This window comes from Gobio gobio (assembly GCF_949357685.1).
Source record: "Gobio gobio genome assembly, chromosome: 1".
NCBI classification, from domain to species: Eukaryota; Metazoa; Chordata; class Actinopteri; order Cypriniformes; family Gobionidae; genus Gobio; species Gobio gobio.
In genome coordinates this window covers 40,967,255-40,993,676 of record NC_137097.1, presented here as the reverse complement: position 1 = coordinate 40,993,676, position 26,422 = coordinate 40,967,255, and the positions used below count along the sequence as shown (strand labels likewise).

Genomic DNA, 26,422 nt, shown 5'->3' with positions numbered 1-26,422 from the left:
CAATGGACCTATATACCTATAAAGCCAGATATACACAAGGTATACATGATTACGAATTTGCAAGCAAGCTTTCATACCCCAACCCAACCCAACAAACCCCCCACCACCCCGGTAATAACAGTGTTGTCACAAGTTAATAAACCGGTGTGAAAATGTTCTCAAGCAAGCTGCTTTACAGGAGTAAATATGAAAAACTGTCTGTGTCTTTTTCACTTAGAATTAGAACTTCGATTTCTACTATAACATGGCTCTTTTCCGGAAAGATCCCTTTGGCAAGCTGTTTTTAAACTCCCAAAACTTAATTTTGTTCATTCGTTCTATTTTTTTTTAAGTATATCAGGGCCTAAATAATCACTTTGGGGAGACCTGTAAATAATATTTGTAATATTCTGTTTTCTTCCTAAAAATGTACTTTTGCCAATGTGCTTTTAACAACTTGTACAAAGTGGGACTGAACTGGGTTGCTCTGGGACAGTTGTGTCACTCACTGTCACTCGGCAAACTCGCTGAATGCATAATTAAAAGACGTTTCTGTCACTGTATGATGCAAGCTATTATGTGCACAAACAAAATGAAGAGCTAAAACATAATATTATGAATATATCATATTGACACAATAAAGCGGTTCGTTCTCCACAAGCTGGACTGGTCTCCTCTAATATTGGCACAAACAACCAGGGCGAGACAGCAAAAAGAAATATGAAAAAGAAATTGAGTCCCAGCCTGTAACACAAAGAACGACCCCCTCAAAAAATGTTATCCCATGTTCATTTTATCAGAGTCCCTATGCATTCATTCAAAATCGTCCTGCCTGACCGCAAAATCATGTGAATTTTCTTGAAAGCTGTTCTTGATCTACAGAATTAAAGAGTGCTAATGAGGAATGTCTAGCCAAATGTTTTCGTTTTCAGCCAGACATGCAGTGGAAGTCATACGCAGACTTGTCTCAGCTGGCATCGGACCACAAGCCAGTTTCTGATCCTGGATCACATTTCCCCCAGTCCAATCTGGTCAATCAAGGTTTTAAAAAAAAAAGGCAAAAAGAAAAACAGACAGCATTATTGCTCTGGGACACGAAAAACACACCAAAACGCTTCTAACATCTTCACACCTGGTCTGAACTATTGCACAGGGCAGCAAGTCAGTGCAGTTGGGTTTCTTGTTTAAAACAGCCTGTGTCTGCGTTTCTGTCGCAGCTGTCCTGTTTATCTGGCCGTTACAGTTCAGATGCAGTGGCTCGTAAGCACAACCGTCTCGGCCTTTGCCTTCCAGCAGAGCAGCTGAACCAACAGGAAATCCAGTCTCAGTCTATTAATTGGTGGAACAATTTCAATCATTTGAGGGCTTTCAGTCGGAGAAGAAAAACGCTTACAAATGGTGTGCATTTATTGCACTTTCTTTTCGCCTGCTTTTCGATTTGTTGTTTTTTTTCCTCCTCCTGCCCTTTAAACTCTCTGCTAGAATGCAATTCGGAAATTTGGCAGCCGAGACGCAGCTAAACATGGTGTTTTTACCAGCCGTTCTGTCTGGAGGCCCACATGGCATTCCATTAACTATTACATCACAATTAGACAAGAACAACTGTCTGATGCCAAAATAAAACACTTTACTCTGAATTTTATGTAATTAAGTCAATGTCTGAACCCCAGCTATGGATGAGGAATTTTGTGCTGGACTAATACTGCATTGCATTTGCATGCTTACAGTCATCATAAGATGACATTTCTGTGAGACACGGGATATTCAATGAGAAAGAAAAAAAAAGTAGTGTTGGACTTGACTGGGGCCAACAAGGATAGATTTTCAGAGGTCGGAGCAGGTTATTACATTTTGATGAAAGAACATGAAGCCAAATGTTATAATAATTAATAACTTGTTACATTTATATAGCTGCTTTCTGGTTACTCAAAGCACTATAAATATGGAAGGGGGGAATCTCTTCAACCACCACCAATGTGCAGCATCCGCCTGGTTGTCTTTGGAATAACATGCACAACATGACAAGGGATGCGCATTAAGAAAGAAAATGGAATCAACATCTTATTTCAAATCTATCACCTTTCTATACAGTCTATGAATAGCAATAGAAGGACCATATTTACGCTAAAGCATGTCCAGACAACTGTTATTGAGATATACGATTGAAAAAGGGAATAAAGAAAAACAGAGAGGAAAAGAACAAGGAGATGCCAAACCACACGGTGAGTCATACAGCAAGATGAGATGAAGGGCATTTCCCTGACAGAAAAAAAGATGGCACAGTTAGTCACATCGAATGCATGAGAGACGTGATGGATAACTCAAGGGAATTGCATACGGATAAGTCCTTTCCTACTGCATCTTCTATTTCTGTTAGCAGACAAGAGACTTTTCAGAAATTATATTTCGCATAAAGTAAATTAGGCCTTTTAATTGAGAACATTTTACATTGCACATGTTCTCCTCAAATTCTCATTACTATAATTCATCCAGACTTCTTCTTTAACTCCGAATATTCTCAATGGTGTATGATCATTTCAATAATAATCAATGTAATTTTTTTATGAATTGCAGTAATGACAATTATTTGTATTACTTAATTTGCTTTCAAACTGATACCAACTAACAAGGACAATATCACAAACCTCAATACCATTACTGATAAAGCTATTAAATTGACATTTTTAGCAGTTTCTAAGGACAAAATGGGTAATTATAGCCATTTAATATTATATTTGAAAGCTACTCTTTAGAAATCTAATAGGCCAAAAATAGGTCAAAATGACTAATACTTAAGGACCAATCCATAATTATTTTACATTTGAGTAATGAGAGTTAATAGGTAAAAAATGCTAATAATTTTAATAGCTCTAGAAAATAGGCTTCATGTTCTTTTGCCCAATATAATTCCTTTCTCATTTGATTTTGGGATTAATTATTGACTTAATCTAGACAGGTTTTGTGACTTTCACCCATGATGTAAGTGCTAAATGTCAAACTACTACATAAATGCAAAAGTTTAATGGCAAGTGCACGTAACTGAAGAACTAAAGAAGATATCCTGAGATCGCAATCCTGGCCTATGACCATGGTTACTCCTAATGCCTGGTACGATTTTGGGTTGCCCAAAAAGATGAGCAATCGTGGTGATATCCATGGTCGTGGCTCCCAAACGGTGGTCCTACATCGGAGAGAGGTTCAAAGACAGCCGTTGTCACAGTCTTACGACCAACGATAGCCTGCGATAATTTTCAGACAGTGTCAGAATCCATATGTTGGACAGTGTGATTTGTAATGATCTTATAGGATTGCCGAAATTTTACTGTAGCCGGCATAAGGGATTGGGCAGTAAAATCAGGCTAGGCCTAAAAAAACAAGGCTGCCGACAGAAGCAGGTTGATAAATCTGAATCCACACAAGAAATTTTATTTTGAAACATTTTCTTTGAGTCTGCAAAGAACTGAATATCATTCGATTCTGCTAGAGTCTTACTTGATAATGGTATATTTGATCCATGTACATTTATTGATAACCAAGCAATGATATCAGCTTATTAACATCAGAAACCGACATCGAACAGTAGTCTCCGCAAACAAAAGACTATAGCTCTAATTGTCCTCTCCTCTCTCTAGCTCATTCCATCAGACACAGTGTGATCTTAAATATTTAATTTGGCTGCTCAAAGAGTGGAAACGCAACAAGTGGAAATACTTGGAATTTGCCGGAGTGCTGATCCTGGAGGCACATCAAACATGGCCGCTGTCATCTGCCTCAACGTCCACTCGTGTTTGTTTAACTGTTTGTATTGAAACACCTCAAACTAAATAACTGTGACCAGGGGCGGACTGGCCATCTGGCACACCGGGAAAACTCCCGGTGGGCCGCTGGACAATGTGGGCCGGCCCGTTGCTACGTAAACATATATGAAGACTAAATATAGTAAAATTACGCAGCCCACCTGAGGCATAACTCTAATCTATTTAGCCTGATCAGTCTCAGTGGTGCAAAAGCGCTCGTCAATGTCAAAATATTTGCGATATCCAATCAAATTGAAGGAGGCGGGAGTTACTGTCCACAGCAGCCGAGCAGCGCAGCAATTGAAGGCAATCTGAGGTAAGATAAACAGCTGAATATGACGAGTCAATAGGCTACAACAATATTTCCAGACTGTTAACGATTTTAAACGATGGACATTAATTTCCAGGGATGTAAACTACTGCTGACCTTTTAGAATTTCTCAGATTTTAATGCCTTTTACGTTATTCGTCACACAATGCACAAAGAAACATTAACATAGGTGTCGCAGTTTTCAGCATAGGCTATCAGAGGGAATGTTTGTCTTTCTATTTCCAGGCTTTCTTCAGTAATTTCACTATAATTTTCGAATGATTCATAGGCTTAGCCTACACATAAATGGTAAAACTGTCAACTTTCATATTCAAGTAGCCTATGTGCCATGTAGAAAAGTGTCATATACTAAAATAAATACATAATTTGCTAGTTAGTTCACGTGCATTATTTTACACACTGGTAATCAAAAGTGTGAAATAATTTAAACAATTTTTTTTTTAAATAATTAAACAATGTTTAAAAATGTTTTTGAAAGAAGGCTGCATTTATTTGATCAAAAATACAGTAAAACCACAAATATTAAGAAATATTAATACAATTTCCAATAGGCCTAGTTGTTTTCTATGAGAATGTATTGTAAAATGTAATTTATTCCTGTAAAAGCTGACTTTTCAGCATCATTATTCCACACTTCAGTCATTGTCATATGATCCTTCACAATTCATTTTAATATGCTGTATTTTTCATATAATTTTTAAACTCTTTTCCACTATTTGAGCTCTATTCCATAAAATTACAGATATCTAGATACTATAACCACTAGAAAGGCACCCTAAAACAGTCCACATTCTGCACTACATCCTAAGTCTTCTAGACCATAGCATTGTATATGGTCTGATTTTATGGTAGGTATTGAACTTAGTGATATTAAACTTAAGTGTATGGAAAAGAGAATTAAAAATTTGTATTAAAAAAAAAATACTATTTGCCATGTGAATTTCCACGTGTGGAAAGACAAATTATAACCTAAAGAAGTCTCATTCAGTATGATAAGCATTTCAATAAAACAATTCATATAATTCATATTTTTGTATTAATAGCGTCTGTTTAAAATTGCTCTGTGTATAATGAGCTGGTGGGTTTATGGTGAGGTGTGTTGCAGACCGGGTGTGATGGGCTGCTTTGTGCCAGAAAGTCCAGGGCCACTTTTTTGAAAATGTCCAATCTGCTCTTTTCCATTCAAAGTAAATTATTTATGACCATAACTGTAAAGTAAAACTTTCTGTAAATGATGACTTAAATTTCTATTGCTATTGTATGGCTTCAGAAGTCACTTTTTATGGTGCATTATGGGGATTTTTTCCTTTTTGCATTTATGTCTGCGTTTGAAATTAATTTTAATTTTTGGGTCAACTATCCTTTTAAAAGGTCTGCCCCAGACTAAAGACGTAGTGATTATGTTAAGTAGTGATTATGAAGGTGTCTGGAAAAAAACAGCAAGAAGACTGTCTGAACATTTCAACAATTTATTGATAAACTAGTGTTTTCTGAGTCAATGCCGGCTGCAAAGACACTGACTCTCATTTGCTCAGTATAGTGGATGCGGTCATAGAGAGAAATACACGTTAAGTTAAACATGCAGTATGAAACGTACTAATTAAGCTTCCACACTCCGCACGGACACTTATGCATTTAATAATAGCACACATTTATCTAGGTTAATGTTAACTTTGAGCGGGCGGCTGTGTATAGTGGCTAACGTTTGGCTACTACTAACATATTTGCCATGTTTGAGGTCAATGAATGATGAACATTTGGATTTCCTGCCCAACATTATTACCACATGGATCAGTTGTGGAGTTTTTTCTGCTACTGACTAATTAAAATTTGGTTGCCTCTTTTTGTCGACTAATGTTTAGTCAACTATTAGGGGGGCAACCCTACCTTTTAATAAAGCATAATGACTAAATTGTACAAAGTCATGAAAGAAGTAAGATTACTAGGAAGTGGCCATCCTTAAAAGTGGGCTCATGAGCACAACTTGAACACATCATCATATAGTCGGGCAATAACAATCCATTAAAGCCATGAACCCTTTTCACATTTCTGGGGTTCTCGGAAGCAGAAGTTGTCATTGTATGGTAAACTTTCATAGTGATGAACAGAAAATATAATCTCATTTTTGCATTCCTATTTGCTCCAAAAGAAAAAGAAAAATCGACAAAAATATTGAGAGGTTGATTACAATGGTCAGACGAGAGAAATGTCAAATTTGCCATGACTCCCTCAGCCGTATTATAAACACTCACACGGCATTAACTAGATTTCTGTCAAAAAAAAAAAAAATTTTTATGAATACAGAACACTTTGCTAGATTTACGACATTAATAACTGTGCAAATGTTCTCTGACATTCTGTGAAAAGGGTTCATTAGCCAAGAGAAGGTATGCTTTTCAGAGATTTTACCTCTGAGGTGTTCTAAGGCACAATGTGAAGCAAACCATGGTCACTGTAATGCAAAGTTTTTGATGCCATTGCCACTGAAATGGCTTACAATGAATGGGAAAAAATTCTGTATGCATGTACAGCAGCCACTGTGAAGCCATCTTCATAATAAAAAACATCAGATAGACATTCAAACGCTTTCAACCAAAGAGGACGCCTTGATTCCTGAAAAATGAGTTGCACTCTGGTACAACTAGGTTAATCTCCTATATAGTGCAGCACTGGGAACCGGTAAAAAGCTGTGAGATGACAGCAGGTCAGTCACTGTAAAAATGCTATCCTCATTCCAACCCACAGTGCAGTGAAAATAGCTCATTTAAGGGTGCAACAGCAACCAGGGAGGAAAATGAGCTCTTTCTATATGTGAGAGCCAGACATCTCCAGAGCCCCACAGACGAATCTTCCAGCCTCACAGACTGCTGCTTCCTCCCACAACCACACTGCTGGGTCATGATGAATACTACAACATCCTGCTGCATACTTGGAGGTTGATTTCACTGCACAGTATACTTCATTGTGGAAAGCCTTCCCTGAGGTCACGAACAGAAACTTTTATTGAGAGTCAGACTGACGATAATAATCAGGTTGAACAATATTTTTCACCGATATTCACGTTTTTGGTTCTTCAACATAGGGTCTCATCGCCATTTCGGTGGGTCTTTAAAGAACGCCACTCAACAACACAAGTTCAACTGGAAACAGCAGTGCTCACAGGAAACTCAACTTATTGTTTGCATAAATTGCTCATCTTTTTATGTAGCAGCCATTCATTCTGATGTAACATTTTAAACTTAACAGTGACATAGGCCAGATAAACCTATAGGCGCTCATTATAAAAATATTCATAATGCATTTCATGTCTTTCATGTTGTATATTTTTTTTTTTTTTTTTTTTTTTTTTTTTTTTTTTTTTAAATGTTGTAGTCAAATGATTAAGCGATTTATTAAATGTCAAAAATATAAATGAAACAATACATACAAATTGGACATCGTAATGGTTGATAAAATATGAACATTTAAATAGAGATATTTTGCTGATATTGTAAATAATAATCATTGTACAAATTATCAATCAACTTTTTTTAAATGTCAAAACCAATTTCTTCAAGATTTAAGTTTCAAATAGACATTATGTAGAACCGTAGAAATTGTTTTAATTTTTACTTCTTTTTAACACAACGATAAATTAGAGTACAACAATAAAAGCATAAGCATTATGGATATTTTAATCATAAAATAAACCAAAAAAAAGTGTACAATATCCCAGGTTACAAAGTGGACAAAGCTCTGAGCAGAGACTTGGAACAAATGTTTGCCATTTATCAGTAAATCTACTATACATTAAAGGTGATTTCTGAGAAACACTGTTGATATTTGAAATCAACCCAAACAAACACACCCGTCCCTTCATTCCTCCGCCCCCAAAATGAACAAACACGTAATGCAAGTGGATGTCTCTTTATCATAGCTGAAGCAAAGCAAAATTATGCTCCACGAAAAATAAAGCGAAGATGACGAATGAACAAGAACATTTTCTTCAAATCTCCCTCCCCCTCTCTCTCTCTTCTCCCCCATCATGAGAGGAAACGCCCTCTACTGCTGATTGGCTACAAGTGTGTTGTGCTGCTCGGTCTGATCCACTTTCAACAACGTTCCTCAGAAATTGCTGACTGTACATTTAAGACACTGATGAAAAGTTACAATATTAATATCAATACAAAAAATCAGCCAATATATCAAGTTATTTTTAACAGTGTTGCCTATTGACTAGGGGTGGGGGAATACAGCAGAGGATAGTATCATGATATTTTTCTTGGGGATATTCTTTGCCAAGTATCGAGTCGACCTTTTCAGTGCCTGAATTTCAGCTCGGGATTGAGAAAATTGTGCATATTTTTCCATAAACACCATGCTTATAGTGGCTTTCATTTAGACAGCAATTTCACAAACAGCACCGATTGTAAATCAGCACTACAGCATCTCTCTCTCTCTCTTCAATGTGCAGTGAACTCAGAGAAAAGGAAGCGCGTTCTTACATATTTCTGAATTAAATTTGTTAATTCAACATGCAAACGCCATCACACCACGTCTGCTCTGCAAGCCAGCTATTCTTTTATTATTATTCTTGTGTTATTGTGTATTCTATTTCACAACGGGAAAAAAAACCCATAGCACTAGCTATCGTCTAAATTGCACGCTTTTGAGTATTTGTTAATGGCAAATAACTTAACTTAAAAGTGTCACGTGTTCATTCGGTGTGAGTATGGCTGATATTTGCAAAACTGCTTAAAGCAACAATATGTCATTTTTCGTCGCTAGAGGTCACTTATTCAAACATATTCATGCGTGTGTGGTGTAACGCAGCGCTGTTTTATCATATTAGATACATTTGAGTGTGTTGAAAGTTATGGTATAATGCTACTCTGTGCGTTCGCTCGGCGGCTACTATCCAAACAATTGCTCACCTAATAAAACACACAATATATTAAAGCATCTTTAGTGTTTCCATGGTTTCTACAAAATCAAGGGTAACGCAGGTATGACGTCATTGATAAGCGATGCACGGACACGGCCCGTGTCCTGGGCTGAATCCGAAATCGCCCCCAAAACCCTCATTCACGATTCCCTACGTTAGTCCACTAATACAGTTCACTTGAAGGAGTGAATGAAAACGAGTGAGTGAATTCGGACAGGCGCTGTGTGTACATCGGCTGTACACTTGTTATTGCAGTGCAATGTGGGATTGAATGAGTGCACTCGATAACGTCCGCTATGGTTTCGGACACAACTACAAATGGCTTCCCCCTCAAATAATGCCCCATTTGAGGGTATAGGGGGCGATTTCAGATTCAGCCCTGGTTAAAATGGCTTATTTCTCTGGATTTAAACATTCATGGAAACATTTGGGATAATGCAAGTACACAAGTCAACAAAATATAAAAATTGTAGTGTTTTTTGGATAATTTAATCCAAAAATCTTACATATTGTGCCTTTAAAACAATAGCCTATGTTTTGTAAAAAGTGTGCATACATTGAAAGGTGCAAATACTTGATTAAAATCTGTAATTTATATTCAAATATATGTCTACAATACCCGGGAGAAAAATATTGAACAAGAAAGGGATGAAGGAGATGGATATGAAGATGTAAAATGAACAGACTGAGAACTTGATCTTATTGCATAAAAAACAACTTTTTCCAATACATTTCTTTGGGGATATCTGCAATTGAAAAAAGGGCAATAAATCGCAAAATATTTTATTGAAATACTAAGCATATCGCAAAATGTTTATAATCGTGTCGTGGCTTAAGAATTGTGATAATATCATATGGTGGGGTCCTACTGCTAACAGTTTTTTTTTGAGTCAAATCAATACTACAGTTTCTGTCGCACGCTTCATTAAAAAAAAAAAAGCAATTGTTTGTTTAATCCCTGCTAAAAGGCAATTGCAATGACCATGGTCAAACAGTTTGTCAGTGCCACATGGTGCAAACATTTGAAATATAACGAGATTTGAACACTTGCAGACTAGGATTAATGAGCAACATGATTTCTTAAAACGCGCATCTTGTAAACTGGCAACATAAAAATGCACGTTTTGTGGATAACTACACTGAATTTGTCAATAAGCCATATCATTCGTGGAACCATCCGCCAAGTATTTATAAAAAAGCCCTATGCATATGTTGGTCCGTGTAATAGATTAAAATAGCACATTAAGGATACTCGCAATGCAACTTTGAGAAAGTAATCAATGAACGCATAAGAGATATAACGTTAATTGTTGCGTTCGCGCTCCATTGACGCTAACGTTACCCAGCCCGCAACGCTGCAAAAACGCCAGTTTCGCTCATATATTCGCCACAAAGCAAACACTCATTAATCAACTTACAATTAAACACACTATAGTGCCTTTAAATGCAGGTCTACATGTGAAGAGTCAACACCACAATGACTTACAGCAATAGCCGTTAGCCAGCTAGCCAGTTTCAGATGAAACTGTACGATGTCGCAAATCCCTTACCTGTTAAACGCAACTTGACGGGCCCATTTCTTCTAACTCCTTGATTAGACATGTCCTTGTCCCTTATCCAGGATGACTATTACAGAAAACGAGTCGAATGTGCTACAGGGTTGCGTTTTTGGTCCTCACAACGCCAGTTTCAAGTGAACAGAAAATAATGGAGTCACGGTCCTATGGCCCGGATGTGCACAGCCCTGCTGCCATGTCTACATAATACATACGCTCGCGCGGCGGCTTTAACGTGCTGCTCGTATTTCTACTCTCTGGGAAAGTAAATCCACGACGTTCCCTAAAAAGATCCGCTTACAGAGACCCCATGAAGTTCTCCGCATTTTCCACGAACGACCCGCACTCGTGCTCTGCTGCCATTCCAAGGAGACCTTGAGGGAAAAGTTGTATCGCTACAGGCGACTGAATTGAGGAAATGTGGTTTGTTAGGTGTCTGGCATCTGCTGAGCCACTAAAACCGCCCAAACAGTGACATCAGACCCACTTGTTATTCATAGAGCTCTGTAATCCATACTTATATCACATATGGCTTTTGGAGTTATTCACATTTACTTCAAGAATTGGATAAAGCACACGCATACAAAAACACTAGTTCTTTTACAAATTTTTTATTTACAACAAATAAAATTGAGACAGATTTGTATGTACAACTCAGAGCATGAGGTCCTCACAAAAGACTAACATGAAAAAGACAAGTGGTGTACAGAAAATGATCAGAACAAAAGCACACACACAAAACAAACAGATATTTAGAAGTTGAAAGTGCTTTGGTTGTCACTGATCTGGAAAGCATAGCCATCAGTTGTAGCTTCAGGGGCGACGCATTCATCCTCTTCCTCCTGCGAGACGGAAACAAATCATGCATTTAGGAAAAGCAGGTTCTTTAGAACAGCTAGACAACATTTTCAAAACAAAGCGGTGTTGTGAGATGCTTATTTTTTCTAATATAACTAAGCAAATTGTTAATACACAAATTTATCAAACCTACGCAATGCCGGATACAAAGATTTTAAAGTTAACATTCAACCGACCTCTCCAGAGAAGTACTTTTCAATAAGGTTGAGGGAGGCCTTGTAGACCATTTCGTTTTCATGTGACTGCAAAGCTTCAATTTTGTCCAAGCCGCCACATTCCTCAATCATCAGGGACAGCTTATCCACCTCATCAATCTTCTCACCAGCCTTTAAAAAGCAGAAAAAAAAGGGTCAAATAACAGGCAGGTTTGGCACTGAACACGAAAAATTTGAATGAAATCCCTGATGAAACAGAATTAGCAAATTATAATTTTTTCCATATTGTGATGAACATTCGAGTGAAACGTGGAGGTGGGGAAACAAAACCATAGGAAGCAGAGGAGCTTGAAAGGGAAGGATTTTAGCAGATTAAATGATTGAATGTCCAAAAACGAAGCAAAAAAGAAAACCTCAATATGCATTTAGAAAATAGATAGGGTGAATTTTTAATTCCATGCTGACTTCAAAGGACTCATACCAAAAATATATTGGTGATCGCATCCAAGATGACAAGAATAGTTTTGCTGTCCTTAGTGGTGAGCAGGTTCAACAAGGGCTCTAGTATATTGGCCTGAACAAGGTAAATCACTTGCTCTACTGTGCCCCCGCTGGTGTAGTTTGTCACTGCCCATACAGCCTCCTTCTGGGTCTTGTAGTCAGCCTGCATAAAGTATGAGAGAAATCGTTATATAAATAAATTAAAAAGACAGCTTTATGGACAAGTCTTATATTGTGTTCTACTGTGCCAACATACCCGTCTGAGAATCTCCACCAGGTAAGGTACAATGCCAGCATTGATGACCTCCTGAATTTGATAGTCCCTGCCAGCCGTGATGTTGGACAAAGTCCAAGAAGCCTCCTTTTGAATGTTGTTCTTGTGGTGGCGCAACAGAGCAGGGAACATGGAAAGAGCACCAGAGTTGATCACTGCCTGTGTCTGTTCATCTGTGCCAGTGACGATGTTACCGATGGAACGCAGTGAAGGCGTCTGTGGGAAGAAGAAAAGTAATAATTTCTATATACACACACTTATAGCTTCCCTGTATGAGCTGTACTTTCCACCAACTTACCACAATGGAAATCTCCCCTGATCCCAGAAGCTGCACCAGTCGTGGGACCACACCAGCCTGCACCACCACCTCAATTCTTTCATTGGGCCCATCAGTCAGGTATGAGATGGCCCAGCAGGTGTCCGCCAGAACCTCTTTATCATCATGATGCAGAAGGCGGATAAGTGTTGGCAGTATCTGTTTCACAGCCTCTAGAGGAGGTGCAGGGTTCTTATTGCGGCACAGGTTTGACAGGGTCCAGGTGACGTTCCTCAGGTAACCAGACTGCAGAAGATAACAGACTGGTTGGTCAGGCCAAAATATTAAAGTTGTGATGTCACCTACTGGTGAATTATGCTCATTACATGTTAAATAGCAGTTTAAACCAAATAGTGCTAAAAACCCAAAATGGGAAGAAAAAAAAAAAGACAAAAAAAAAAAAAAAGTACCTTACTGTGACAATTATTTGTGATAATATACACACACACACCTCAATAAATAAGCGGACATTCAATCTGTGGTTCTCAAACCATTTCACTATCAAAAATGTATTAATACATACAATTTTAAATTACCATTCATGTTGCCCAATGTTAAAATTGGGACGACCCAGTTGAGTCACTTAAATTTTTTTTTTTAATTTAAAATTGAAGAAATGAAAACTGTAGCGGTGTCTGAAATCACACACTGTGAGAGTAGGTACTACATTTGAGTTTAAACTTACTTTGCGACTGTAAAAAAATTAATAAATGAACGTTCTATAAAGGATGAATGTAATCCAGATGTACTACATTCGCCATGTGACCTACCAGCATCAGTTGCGTCCCTTTCACCTCTATTCATAAATCCTCTCTAGTGGCCTAATGGGATAGTAAAGTGATCTCCGTAGGCACACTTCAGACTCTCACCAGTAGTAGTAGGTCATCTGGGGACTTTTCACCTACTGTTTTTCGAATTCAGACATACTACTCTATTGGTGTACGGTTTTTCACATACTATATAGAAGGGAAATATTTGATTTCAGACTGCAGTGTGTGCAAAAACTAAACTTACAGGAAATACAGAGAAGTCAGGAACAGCCAGCAGAGCTAATAGGGGGGCAATCGCACCATGCTTAATGACTTTATCCCTGTACGCAGAGCCGTCACCTAAAAACACAAAAACAAATTCAACCTCATCCAGCCAAGTTTACAAAATTAATGCATCTAATTGAAATGAAATGCTAATGGTCAATTACCAGCAATGTTTCCAAGGGCCCAGACTGCCTGCTCGCTAATATGAGCATGCGGTGAAGAAATGAGGCCGATGAATGCTGGGACAGCCCCTCCCTGAACCACAGCGCTGGTCTGGTCAGATGTTCCAGATGCAATGTTAGTCAGGGCCCAGGCTGCCTCAAACTGTATGGGAGGAGAGTCTGCCAGGCTCAAGAAGCTCACGAACTTGGGAATCAGACCAGCGCTGATGATACGGTCAATAGGTGGATGCCTCTCTCTTGACAGCAGCTTCCTGCATTTCAATAGCACAGATCATATGAAAAACACTTGATTTAAATGCATATTTCTGCACAGGTAAATGGCATCTTTTAGGCATTTAAGTTACCTAGCAGCTTGGGTGGCCTGGACTTGAGTGTCCAAGTTATTACTGTTCACACCATTTACAATCTCCTCCACAGTCCAGTGCGGAGCCTGATTGAACAGAACACATATCTTATGTATAATACCTCAAAATGAATTGTGATGAATTACGCAAGAAGATAGATCTACATACCTGACAGTTCTGGCTTTTCTCTTGAAGGGGAGAGGTGGCCTCATCCGGTAGAATGCTCACGTTTCTCCTTTTCAAAATCTGGTCGTCTTTCTTTGCTTTACGAAGTTCAACATTGACTTCGATTCTTCGACGTCTCAACTCCTACATAAAAGTAGGTGACATTTTTTTATAAAACATAATTTGAAAGAAAACACACGATGTCGGCACTTTCTGTTGTATCGGCATGTTTATTACTTACAGTTGCATCTTTTCCTTTGTTTTTGAACTGAGTGAGTCGTGCAGTGTTCTCGTTTGCAGCAGACATTTTAATGACGCTTGATTAATCACAGTAAGTTATATCGCAACCTGAAATAAAGAAACGCGTTCGTGAAAAGATCAATATAAGCTTTATCGCAATCATTTCACACTTCAGAAAGCAGATATTTTTACTAACTAATACTAAAAGCATAAATACGGCATTATAAATCAACTTTAAAAAGGAAATGAAGGAACTTACCGCTTGTAACCAAAGGACTGTGAAGGTGGAAGTATGAAACAGACCTTTAAACACGCGCTATGGAGTATCTGATTGGTCCGTTCGAGCAAAAGCACTTTCCCATTGGACCGTTTTGAAAAATCACACTGCTGGCGTGGGGACGTGGCTTACGTATTAACGCGAGATCTGGCGAGAATGCCAAATAGATGGCTGGGAAATTGGGAATTAATAAAAAAAAAAAAAGACATTCAAATCACCATATGGTTATGGATACCAAATATATAAAGATACAAATATTTACATATATTTATTGGTTTGATCATCTGAATTAATGTTGTCTATAACTATTTATATAACGTTAAATATGTACTATTATTATTAATTAAATATATTGTTTCTGTTAAAATGCATATAATCATAAATAAATCGGTAGAAAGTGTTGGTAAAAAGCAACAGATATATCTGTGGAAAGGAATGAACGTGTGACAAAGGGGCGGGGTGATACAGCTCTGAGTTTAATTCTGATTGGCCAATGGCGACAATGCGAGGCTTTCTGAAATTTAAAATCCATGGTGGAAGAATGGACGGAAGAGGAGCCATTACACCACGTGTTACAGTGGTTACAGTATACAGAACCCATATATCCATTATGCTGAAAAATAAACTTATGAAAACAGTCAGAGGAAGATGTATATCGTGCCTTAATTTAAAAAAAGCATTAAGTATTTCTGTAAATCCAATTATCCGTCTTTAGAGTAAGCTACTCGTATTTATAATATAAAATTATTTTTATATTATAAAAATCACAACTTTCAAATTGTTAATTAACATTTTAATTGATTCATTAAAGAAATTCATTACTACTACGATTTGAAGATCACAGTAAGAGTAAGATTGTTGTCTTGAAAACAAATCCAAAGTATACAAACAAATAAGAAAAATAAAAAGACTTTATATGAGTATTGTAATTCTAGTAATATCAGAGATATTGCCATAAAAATATAACACAAGAGTTATAAGTATATCCTTGACTATAAACATGAGAAAATGTGTGCTTTATTTTGTGCCTTTTAACAGTTATCTAGACAAAATATAATAATTGTGTTAGATCATTTATGTATCCACAAACATAACATTAAAATAAAAAATCCCATATGAACGTAAAATATAAATACCCAGATGTTTAGACGTCTACTGAGGATGACATTATTGTTATTTTCAAATGAAGAGAATATAGAGACATCTTAATCAATGTAGAAGAGAGAATCCTGTCCCCTCCATTTATTTGTTTCATATACATCAATATTTCTTCAGTTGTAATACAAAAAAAAAAAAGTTAAAGACAAGTTATACAAACAGAAAGCCTTCTCAACTAGTACTTCCATCAGTCCTCAACGCATTCTTAAAGCAACATCATCTTTTAGGTAACTTGTTCTACCCCATTGCTTAAAAACCAATTGGCCAAATGCGTCCACATTCCACTTCTGAAGTAGTATGCTGAATCATATGAAGGGAAAAAAACAACAGGTGCACCCATGATAGACTCCTGCTGTCCTGGATAATGCAAACATGATTCCGGAGGGTTTTAAAAACTCACAAAAACATTTTTGTAGGCATTTAATCCACAAAGAAATCCATTAGGAGAGCATCCCAGTCAAAACTCATTGCTTTAGCAATCAAAAATGTAAACCGTCCATTCTTGATCCAAACCCACAGCTTTTTAAGTCCAATACTCCACCAAACGCTGTGGCTATGTGCGATGCTGGCTGACTGGGATAGAGTTCCATCTTGAATTAAATGTTCAAAGTTTATTTAGAACAGCATGTGGTTGTATTCTATGAGGCTGATGACTGTAGTTTGTTGTTATGAGACCTAGAGAATACAGAGAGAATGAGGTTAAGAGCCCTTTGGTTTTATTGAATATTCACAAATAAAACGCAAAAAGTGGGAAATGAAATCTGCAGCATGGAAACATAGAAAAATAGCCTTTTTACATTTAAAAGGAATGGCAGCCATGTTGGTGTAATACACGGGGAATGCCTTTCAGTGGTTTAAATTGGTGCTGGTGTCAGATTAAATTTAGAAGAGATGAAAAACAAAGCAAAAAACATACCATTTCCACTTTTTTTGAAAGCATGGTCCTTTATTTCAACATCCTAATAAAAGGATTTAAAACTCTTTATTTCGCTTTATACTCAAGCAACTGAAACGGGATCGATTCTGCGCAACATTTGCACATTTATAAAGTTGCATTTTGCAAAACTACGCATTAATCAGCAAATTCATTATTACTCTCAATGAAAACCTGGACATATCAGCGAACCAGCTGAAACAAGCATGTTGTTAAGCACATTACAATAAAACTGAACAGAAGTATTAAAAAGTCTTTAATCAGCCAATCCATGTGATAAATATGATCATGCATCCATAAACATCATAAATAACATCATGTGACCAGCAAACGTAATGGAGAAAAACAAACAAAAAAACAAAACAAAACAAAAAAACAGGTTAATGTATGCACAGACAGCATTTCCCTTGATTTTTGTGTGTTCATGGTGCTTCAACATGGCTGCCGCTCTCTGATTGTCAAAGGCTTCACTGGAGTTTTGGCTTTTTTGACATGTTTTTCGATCTCCAAACAGTTTGCACTTAAATGTACACCGGTTTCCGCTGTTAATAAAACAGCAAGTTCCATGATTCTCTAATAAAGAATGACTCCGCCCCTTCAGCCACTATGACTTATGACATCACAATCTGCAAGAAAGGACAATGGTTGTATGAATGACATGCATGAATAAGCTCAAACACAAAAAGTTATGTTATCAGCATACTGTAGTTGAAATAAGGACAGGAATAAGAGGATGAGATGCCAGCCAGAGAAATCAGAGGTTAGATGATGACTACTGCTTCTGAATTAAAAATCTATTCAAAGCAGAATCATTCATAGAGTGAAAACAATGTGAACGGAGACTAGATAAGCAGGCACAAAACAAAACTGGATGTATGGAAGCCAATGCAATGGAAAAGACAAAGGAAACTACATACTACACTACAATTGCACATTTAGTACGGAAAAACTAATCGTATGGCAAGAAAACACCTAAGAACATTCTTTTACCTGCGGTAAATCCACTGTAACACACAGCCTTTTGTGGCTTCAACCGATAATCGGTTCGACCATTTTAACCGATATTCACAAACTACAGTTCTTCACATCATTTGATTGGTCAATGTAACATATTTAATGCATTGTTTGGATAATTACTCAAAATATGTAGCGTAATTAGAACAAAGAAAATATTATTTTGCATATTATGTTACTACTGTAATTATAGTAGAGATACCATCGATACCAATAGCAGATTATTCAGAATGATATCTTCAGATACCAATAGTTTGATTTTCTTAAAGAAAAAAAACAACCTCTCTCCCAACTAAGGCTGTAAACTACACAAGGGAACCCTCTCATTTTGTACATTACTATAATATTAGTGATTCAAATATTGGAGATAAAAATTTGAGTCCAAAATATTATATTCAACTGCTATTCATTTTCAAATATATGGAATGATATTCCGGACAATTTTCAAAATGTATTACAAATTGTATTTGCAATTGCATTTTCAATTTGTGCACACAAAAGTTGATATAATTGAAACACAAATGCGTGATTTGCAATTGCGTTTTTCTTTTCCGTGTATGTAACATGTCTGGCAAATTTCAAATGGAAATGCAAAGTCCATTTGCAATTTCATTTACAATGTCTTATAAGTTATGACCCTGCCATTTGCTATTTCACTTCCTCCGCGTCCTGCCACAACCCTAAAAAAATTCAAATGGAATCGCAATCCAATTGCAATTGCAAAGTATGAAACGCCCGGCAACAAAGTATGCAACAATCGGCAGATACAACTGTGCATCCCTAAATGATAGTTTCCAATTATTTATTCACTTTAAAAAGTGTGTGTGGGGAGGGGGGGGGGGTCTATTAGAATCAGTTCAGCTCAACACTTATTATACACCCAAACATTAGAATAATCTATTTGGATATTGGTCATAAAGTGATTCGCAAACAACATGAGGGTGAGTAAATGAAAGAATTTTAATTTGAAACATCCTATTCTGCTCGATTGTATGTGTGGGAGCAGACGTTACCTGCTTGCTTTGAAAGCTTTGAGTTTCTGTACAAAGAAAGACTCCAGGAACTCAGCGCACTGGTAAAAAGGCGAGTCACTGGGATTGTAGTAGCGGCAGTTGTCGAAGATTTTGGTCATGTCCGCTACGAACTCTGTGAGTTTGCTGTAAAAGCGTTTCTGTATCCTCTCCTCCATTGTAGAGAGATCTGCAGAAAACCGGCACACAAAGTAAGGGCAAAATAATGAAACCAATTATTAAAAGATAGAAATATGAGATCACAATGGATGTAAAGTTAGTATAATAATTTAAGAACTACCTCATAAAAATGTAAACAGAATTGTACATAGAGAATATTATACAAATCACAAAATTATTCTGGTCATAATAAAAAGGAGGAACCAAAACTCATACCCATCGGTTCCTTGATGATCCCATAATAATCTGGAGCATCATTCGGATCCACTGGTTCCAGGAATGGCCACGCCATCTTATGGGACTAACATACATTTACAATGATTACACAGTTTCAAAGAGTTTATATTTTTTGACCATACAATGGAAATCTATGGAAACCACAATAGTGTTGTATGACTGATGTATAGTTTATATTTAATTTTTCCTTTATTCTTCAAAATTTTCAAAAACTGATATTCTAATTCTTAAATACGTGTAAAGCCATATTCTGACAGGACTAGTTTTCTAAACGTTTGAGTAACAATTCTCGTCACTCGATGTCTGTGATTTCATGCACCGGACAGGACTATCATCTCTGTGTTTATTACAGAGGTGGGAGTGTGTGTTTCCTAGACGTGGGTGTTACAGAATGTCATGTGCTGTGCTTGCGAGCATCACGTATATGTCTTTTAATTTATTACTTGTTACTACAATTTTAATTTATTATAAAAATTAGGGGTGACCCCGAATAGTCGAACATTCGAGGAGCCTGATTCGACTACCATCTCACAGTCGAATCTTCGCAGAGGTGTTATGAAACGAGGATCATGCCATTTTGGCTTTATGAGAGTGCTCAATAGCCTCTTATGGAGATTACGTGTTACTCCGCGCTGTTTACAGTAAGGTTTTTAATAGTTTTCTATTTAAATATGCTAAATGATCATCTTTGACCGTTGTGCCGCGTCTTGCAGCTTTTTCAACGTGTCGCACTTGAGACCCTGCCTTTTTTCCATTCATCAGCGCTATGCTCTGCAGTTTTATACTATTACGTGCTTTTCGTGTTTTTAAGAGCAAAGACGCGTTCTATTTGATCACCCCCTTGCCTTTCACTCAGACTTCAAAAATTTTGTCAAACTTAACAGACAGTGAAATTAAAGCGCTTCTAATGCAGGCGAAAGAAGACAACAGTGCAACGTTTAATGACTGACCTCACAGAATTTACCGGTAATTCGCTGCTGATGTGTGAACAGTCTTACCTGTAAACGGCCAGAACGCTGTTGCTTGTGTGAACTGCATATTTGTGTATTTAACATTAAAGTCATTCGGGTAATTTCCCGGGATTGCTGTGTGAAATGGGCTAATGTCTGATTTCACATATAACAACTGATTTTCCTCGCACAAAATCAGAAATTACTCAAACGGACACAGGCAGAGTGAAAGACTGGCGACATGTGAAACGCAAATCCTGTCTGCAGTGTGGCCTTTATTTATTTGTGAAGTTATTTATTTATGTTTTAGGTTTATTGATCCAAAATGTTTTTATACATTTTCTTCTATATCTTTGTGTGGATGTTCTGTACATTGTGGCTTTAAAATGGTATGCGGAATTGTTTTACCAATGTCCCCCCCCCCAAACACCATTCGACTATCAGTCGACTGTAGGCAAGACTTGACAATTCTGATTTGATTATATAAATCCTTAATCGGGGACACCCCTAATAAAAACCCTATTTAAGTAAACTTCATGAGTTTATAGCAGTAGCTATTTACAATAAACTTGCATATGTGAGTAGAGAACTCTAGACAAGTATCTTACTCTTACCTCGCACTGATAATAAAATGAGAGTCTTAGCGATTTGGCTTTGTTTATAGATTGAATATGATATTTTTTCGTCAGATACCATCCAATTGAAACTAAATGAAAGCATGCCGACTCAGAGGACCGTCAAGTTTGCCCGAAAAACAGTAGGTCATTTGCCCTGGAATTTTTACAGAGGTTGTGTGAGAAAAACACTGACTTGGCAGATTTGGCCAGGACTAAAATTGCATAGTACACCTGTGAAACATGAATTTCTCTAACGTCCACCTGGAAACATCCCGTCCCGTCCAAATAGGGCTTAAGTGAATTTGTTTCTTTGTTTAAACTCCTTTGTAATGATCATGTTAGTTTGCGCCGCAATTCAGAGAATCGCATCTGGATTAGCTCCAGCCAAATGCATGAAAGCACATTTGAATTTAGCAGTTGATCACATGACTCACTAAACTTCCTATTAAAAAAGGGTTAAAGGTGAAGCCGATTACAACAACAAAGTCACTTGCTTTAATTGGGGTTAGGTTAGATAATCATCACAAGAGTTAAAACTGTAGGGAACAATGCATGTACCAGTCAAATACATTTGGATTGTGTTCCATTTCCAGCTCTAAAATTCAAAACAGTCATGAAACCATATTTGTTTTCATACAAACCTGTAAGGAGCGCAGGATTCGCTTCAGGCCCTCATAGTCTTTATCTGTGAGTGGCGTCAGGACCGTCATGGCATCCTCCGTAGACTGGCACTGCGGGCACACGTACTCGTCGATGTGTGTGGCTTCGCTCTGTAGGATGCCCACGCAGCGCCCATGGTACCAGTTCTGACAGCGATCACAACCGATGTAGAACCTAAAGTAGAAGCAGGCACAATCACATCAGAAAGCACGCTGCAACATGTACCTTTTGAAATAAATCCATTGAATTATCAGATGCATAATTACTGTGACTCGTCGTATGGGGTTCTGCAGATGCAGTAGAGCTCCTCTGTGCTGCCCTCCTGAGCTCGTTTACATTCTGAACAGATGTAGTCATCCATCTTCTTGGCCTCTTTCTCGGTGATGCCAACACACTCGCCATGATACCAGTTAGAGCAGAGGTCACAACCAATGTAGAACCTGCATCAAGAAAATAGCAACAATAGATTGAGATCACATCAATTTGATTTCCTTATAATTATGTCTTTTATCTTTCAAAACCATAGTTATATTTGTATGGTTTCAGTAGACAATTCTAACATTGTTTACATTTACATTTCTGCAAAAAGCTGTCTGAGCTACAGAACCTAATTAAACAGAAGTGTATTATTTGACCAAAACTGTGAATTAAAACAGAATTCTCTTACATAATAGTTGCAATGTACACAAAAACTAAATGTGAGGTTTAACTATTTTTTACAGTTAAATATTCAAACCAAGTTTAACTTTTAAATAAAAGTTAACACATTTAAATAACTTTTTAAAAATAGCTTAAAGATTTCTTTCAACTCAAACTAACTACACAAAAGTATAAAATATCCTCAACATATAATAATTTTTCAAACCAGATGTATTCATATCAAATCTGATGCACCAATTCAATTTACATGATTATATTTCAAATTCTCTGCAACATGTTTCCTATCTTATTGTGTTTACATTTTTTCATACCAAAATAATAATAATAGTAATAATAATAAAAAGAATTGCCAAGCCAACACCGGGAAAAAAGGGATATTTTTGTATGTTAATATTCAAAATACTCATAATAGTTTAACTAAAGAAAACTAATAAATTAATAATTAAAGAATAAATAATTAATAACATTAAAAAAACATGATAAATAGGTGTATTATTTATTAATGTAATTAAAGAAAACAAATAAATACATTCTGATAAAACAAATAAATAAAGAACCTTATAAGTAAGGTTCATTAGTTAACTACATTAGTTAACATTAACTAATAATGAACTGCACTTGTAAAGCATTTATTAATCTTTGTTAATGTTAATTTCAACATTTACTAATGCATTATTAAAATCTTGTTAACATTAGTTAATGCACTGTGAACTAACATGAATAAAACCATGAACAGCTGGATTTTTATTAACCAACGTAAACAAAAATGAACAAATACAGTAACAAATGTACTGCTCATGGTTAGTTCATGTTAGTTAATACATTAACTAATGTTAACTAATGAAACCTTATTGTAAAGTGTTACCGTAATTCATAACAGATAAAAAAACATGATACATATGTGTAGTTTTCTTATAAAATCTTATTGTTTAAATTATGTCAAAATACTCATAATAGTCTAACTAAAGAAAACAAATAAATTAAAGAATAAATTAATGAAAAGTATAAATAATTACTAACAGATAAAAAACATAATAGGTGTATTATTTATAAATGTAATAAATTAAATTTAAAGAATAAATAATTCCTAAATGGGTGTAATGTTTTCTTTTTTTTGTAAACAAGAAAACAAATTCCTAACAGATAAAAATTTTATTGTATTGTTTTCTTTTAAATTCTTATTGTAGGTTTATATTTTCAAAATACACATAATAGCGTAATTACAATAAATACATAAAATATAGCTGCAAGCAGCAATATCAGGGCCAAGCGCAAAGAAGAAGACAAGACATGCCAAAATGGCCTGCAATGTCAGATCAACTGCAGCAATGAGTAATTAAAGACCTATTAAGGTGATTTTAGGCAAAATAGCTGTAAAATTATAAATACAGTCAATAATAATGATTTAATGATTTATCACTTTCAACCAATAGGTGGCACAGTTACGAAATTGATGTGGTGTGGTCAGAATAAGGGAACAATGACACATGCAAAGATTGGTGTCAATATATCAAAGCAGGGTGTCAATATAGTGTCAATATGTCATTGCAGAGATATAGCCTCAAGAGGCCATTTCATTATAAGTATGGACCACATGGCGGTGCTGTTTTGAAACCTTTTAAGTACCTTAAAGGCATGGTGCTGATGGCACATACCAAGTTTCGTAATGATACAACAATTCATTTGTAAAGCATAGCATTTTATATCATAAATTCCCATTGTAGTCAATGGGAATTTCATGTTTTGTTCTAATATAGCGCCACCAAGTGGCACAATCCTATTTTTTATGTGTCCTCGGAGTGAGCCCATACATGTCTGTGTCAATTTTGGTGAAAATATCTCATTTAGTTTTGGAGTTATAGACATTTATATGAAAAAACACATGAAAAATGACTGACACCTGACTTTGATTGGATTTTACACCCCCTTACTATCAATATTTTGACATTTGGGTATTAGCGTCTAGCTAACGACCTGTTTTCGAACTTCTGACGCTGGTTTCATCTCGATCGGACTAGCGGTTTCGAAGATATCAGCTAATGTTTTTAAAGCGCTAAATTACAACGCTGCACAAACTATATGCCGAAACCTAGCAAGTCTGGTATCGTTGGACTCGGCGAGGATTCAGGAGACAAAAAAAGTTACTCCCATGAAAATAAGTCAAGTTTACCCAAAGTTATAAGCATTTGAAAAAACAAATTCTCCAATAGGTGGCGCTCTTTCGAAACTTCTCAGGCTCATTCAGGGCATCGTGTTGATGACCCAAACTGAGTTTCGTAACAATCTATTAATGTGTTCATAAAATACAGCATTTTAGCACATAATTCAAAATGGCAGACACAGCCAAAATGGCCGATATAGTAAAATTGAATATAAGACGACTCGACATGCCGTCCCGAATCTAACGAGACCACTTTTATTAAATTTTTGGACAAACGGTTCAAAAGTTATAAGCAAAAACAGCCATTTTTTGTATCTCCGGACCAGTAGGTGGCGCTGCGCCAAAACTCTATATGTTGCCTCAGGTCATGCTTGTGATGACAAGTACCAAGTTTGGTTTGAATACAATAAAGCGTTGCGGAGATATTGCCTTAAGTGTGTTTTTGCAACCGCTACGTAAAATTTGTTTGCGCGTTTATCAAAAACGATTTGACGAATCAACTTGATTTGCAAGATTTTTGTCAGCATGGTCTGAAGATGATCTGGTTAAATTTTCGTGCAAATCGGATGAACCGTCTAGGACGAATTTGCAAAAGTAGGTTTTTCGTCATAGGGTGCAATCGAATCGTCTTGAGCCAAGGAATCAGGAAAAATAATTTAGTTTCTAGCCCTTATGGTTTAAAAGTTATTAGCATAAACATGAGTCCAATTTTGGACTGATGGTGGCGCTAGAGAGATTGAGTCAGAGACTCCAAATTTGCTATGGTGACATTTCAGACTGTCCTCTTTTAGTGTGCCAAATTTCACAACCTTTTACCATACGGTTCTATGGGCTGCCATAGACTCAAGAGCGGAAGAAGAAGAAGAAGAAGAAGAAGCAGAATAATAATAATAGGAACAGGAACGGTTTCAATAGGGGCCAAGCACCATAAATCCCAACAGATTAAAGCACCCGGCAAATAGATATATTGTTTCCTTTTAAAATCTTATTGCACATTTTATATTTTAAGATAAACTTCTAGTAACAACTTATGACCACCTAAAATTAGAGGACAGTAAAGGTCTCATACTTAGACTCATCATAGGGCGTCTTGCAGATGCAGTATAACTTGATGTCCCTCTTGCTGTCCTTTGAGGTAGTGGAGATCATCTTTTTGCGTTTGTACTTGGAGGTGTCTCTCTCCTCTTCCCGCTTGCGTTTGGGTGCGGAAGAGGGTGAGGTGACCGTCGGCGGGTACGAGGGGAGACCACTGTGCACGTGCGTGCTGGCCGCCGCAGCAGCAGCCGCAGCTTGTGCAGCCGCAGCCTGAGCTTTCTCCTTCTCCCGCCGCAGTTTAATGAGATCGCGCTTCAACTCCTCCTGTAACGAAAAGAAATATGTAAATGACTCAACATCCGCCATGTAGCTTCAGCTTTATTTGGCAACACTGATGCGTTGTCAACAGACTGTGTGTGTGTGAATAAAGCTGAGATGTGTGTGAGAAATAAAGCACACTGACACATCTTCCTTGCCAGATTCACACTGCTAAGTGTTGTCATAAACGCCACAAAATATTAGTTTCAAAAGTTTGTGGTCGGTAAGATTTTTTCAAAGTCGTCTCTTATGCTCACCACGGCTGCATTTATCTGATCAAAAATACAGTAAAAACAGTAATGTAATGTTGTGAAATATTATTACAATTTAAAATAACGGTTTACTTTTGTAATATACTTAATTTAATTTATTTGATGTCAAAGCTGAATTTTCAGCATCATTACTCCAGTCTTCAGTGTCACATGACCTTAAAGAGCACCTATTATGGAATTTTGAAATTTACCTTTCATGTAGTGTGTAACATAGATCTAAGTGAACAAAAACATCCTGCATAGTTTGAAATATGACAGTGCACCGTATATATAGTTATTTTCT

The 26,422-nt window shown here is 36.7% G+C and overlaps 3 protein-coding genes across 10 annotated transcripts in view; all 3 read right to left on the bottom strand.

Annotated features, from left to right (window-relative positions):
* smurf2 (SMAD specific E3 ubiquitin protein ligase 2) overlaps positions 1-11,053 on the bottom strand; it is a 66,208-nt gene extending 55,155 nt beyond the window's left edge. The window contains exon 1 of one of the 2 annotated variants that reach the window (XM_079829944.1): positions 10,582-11,053. In XM_079829944.1, the coding sequence (XP_079686070.1) occupies positions 10,582-10,633 (52 nt within the window). In that variant the 5' untranslated portion in view covers positions 10,634-11,053. The remainder of the gene's footprint in view (positions 1-10,581) is intronic. The other variant, XM_079829943.1, reaches the window with a different exon arrangement.
* Positions 11,054-11,189: 136 nt separating this feature from the next.
* Positions 11,190-14,936, bottom strand: kpna2 (karyopherin alpha 2 (RAG cohort 1, importin alpha 1)). The gene is made up of 11 exons (XM_079820070.1): positions 14,916-14,936; positions 14,658-14,764; positions 14,420-14,560; positions 14,252-14,337; positions 13,890-14,158; positions 13,706-13,800; positions 12,674-12,937; positions 12,358-12,591; positions 12,082-12,264; positions 11,622-11,771; positions 11,190-11,429 (listed from the first exon to the last, which is right to left on the bottom strand). The coding sequence occupies exons 2-11, from the start codon at positions 14,721-14,723 to the stop codon at positions 11,340-11,342; spliced, it is 1,578 nt and encodes a 525-aa protein (XP_079676196.1). The 5' UTR covers positions 14,724-14,764; positions 14,916-14,936; the 3' UTR covers positions 11,190-11,339.
* Positions 14,937-15,708: 772 nt separating this feature from the next.
* bptf (bromodomain PHD finger transcription factor) overlaps positions 15,709-26,422 on the bottom strand; it is a 50,917-nt gene continuing 40,203 nt past the window's right edge. For 5 of the 7 annotated variants that reach the window (XM_079829738.1, XM_079829742.1, XM_079829740.1 and 2 more), the window contains 6 exons: positions 25,584-25,873; positions 21,960-22,133; positions 21,675-21,867; positions 19,446-19,530; positions 19,053-19,239; positions 15,709-16,766 (listed from right to left, as the gene is read on the bottom strand). In XM_079829738.1, coding sequence (XP_079685864.1) covers positions 16,730-16,766; positions 19,053-19,239; positions 19,446-19,530; positions 21,675-21,867; positions 21,960-22,133; positions 25,584-25,873 — 966 coding nt within the window. In that variant the 3' untranslated portion in view covers positions 15,709-16,729. Of the gene's footprint in view, positions 17,652-19,052; positions 19,240-19,445; positions 19,531-21,674; positions 21,868-21,959; positions 22,134-25,583; positions 25,874-26,422 lie in introns of all 7 variants that reach the window. The other 2 variants (XM_079829741.1, XM_079829743.1) reach the window with 1 other exon arrangement.

Bases quoted from the DNA above. Each gene is read 5' to 3' on its own strand.
- kpna2 (XM_079820070.1), bottom strand. From the start codon at position 14,723: ATGTCTGCTGCAAACGAGAACACTGCACGACTCACTCAGTTCAAAAAC. The intron at 14,338-14,419 runs GTATGTAGATCT...CTGTTCAATCAG, and splicing joins AGAAAAGCCAGAACTGTCAG to GCTCCGCACTGGACTGTGGA. The intron at 12,265-12,357 runs GTATGTTGGCAC...TACTTTATGCAG, and splicing joins TGGTGGAGATTCTCAGACGG to GCTGACTACAAGACCCAGAA.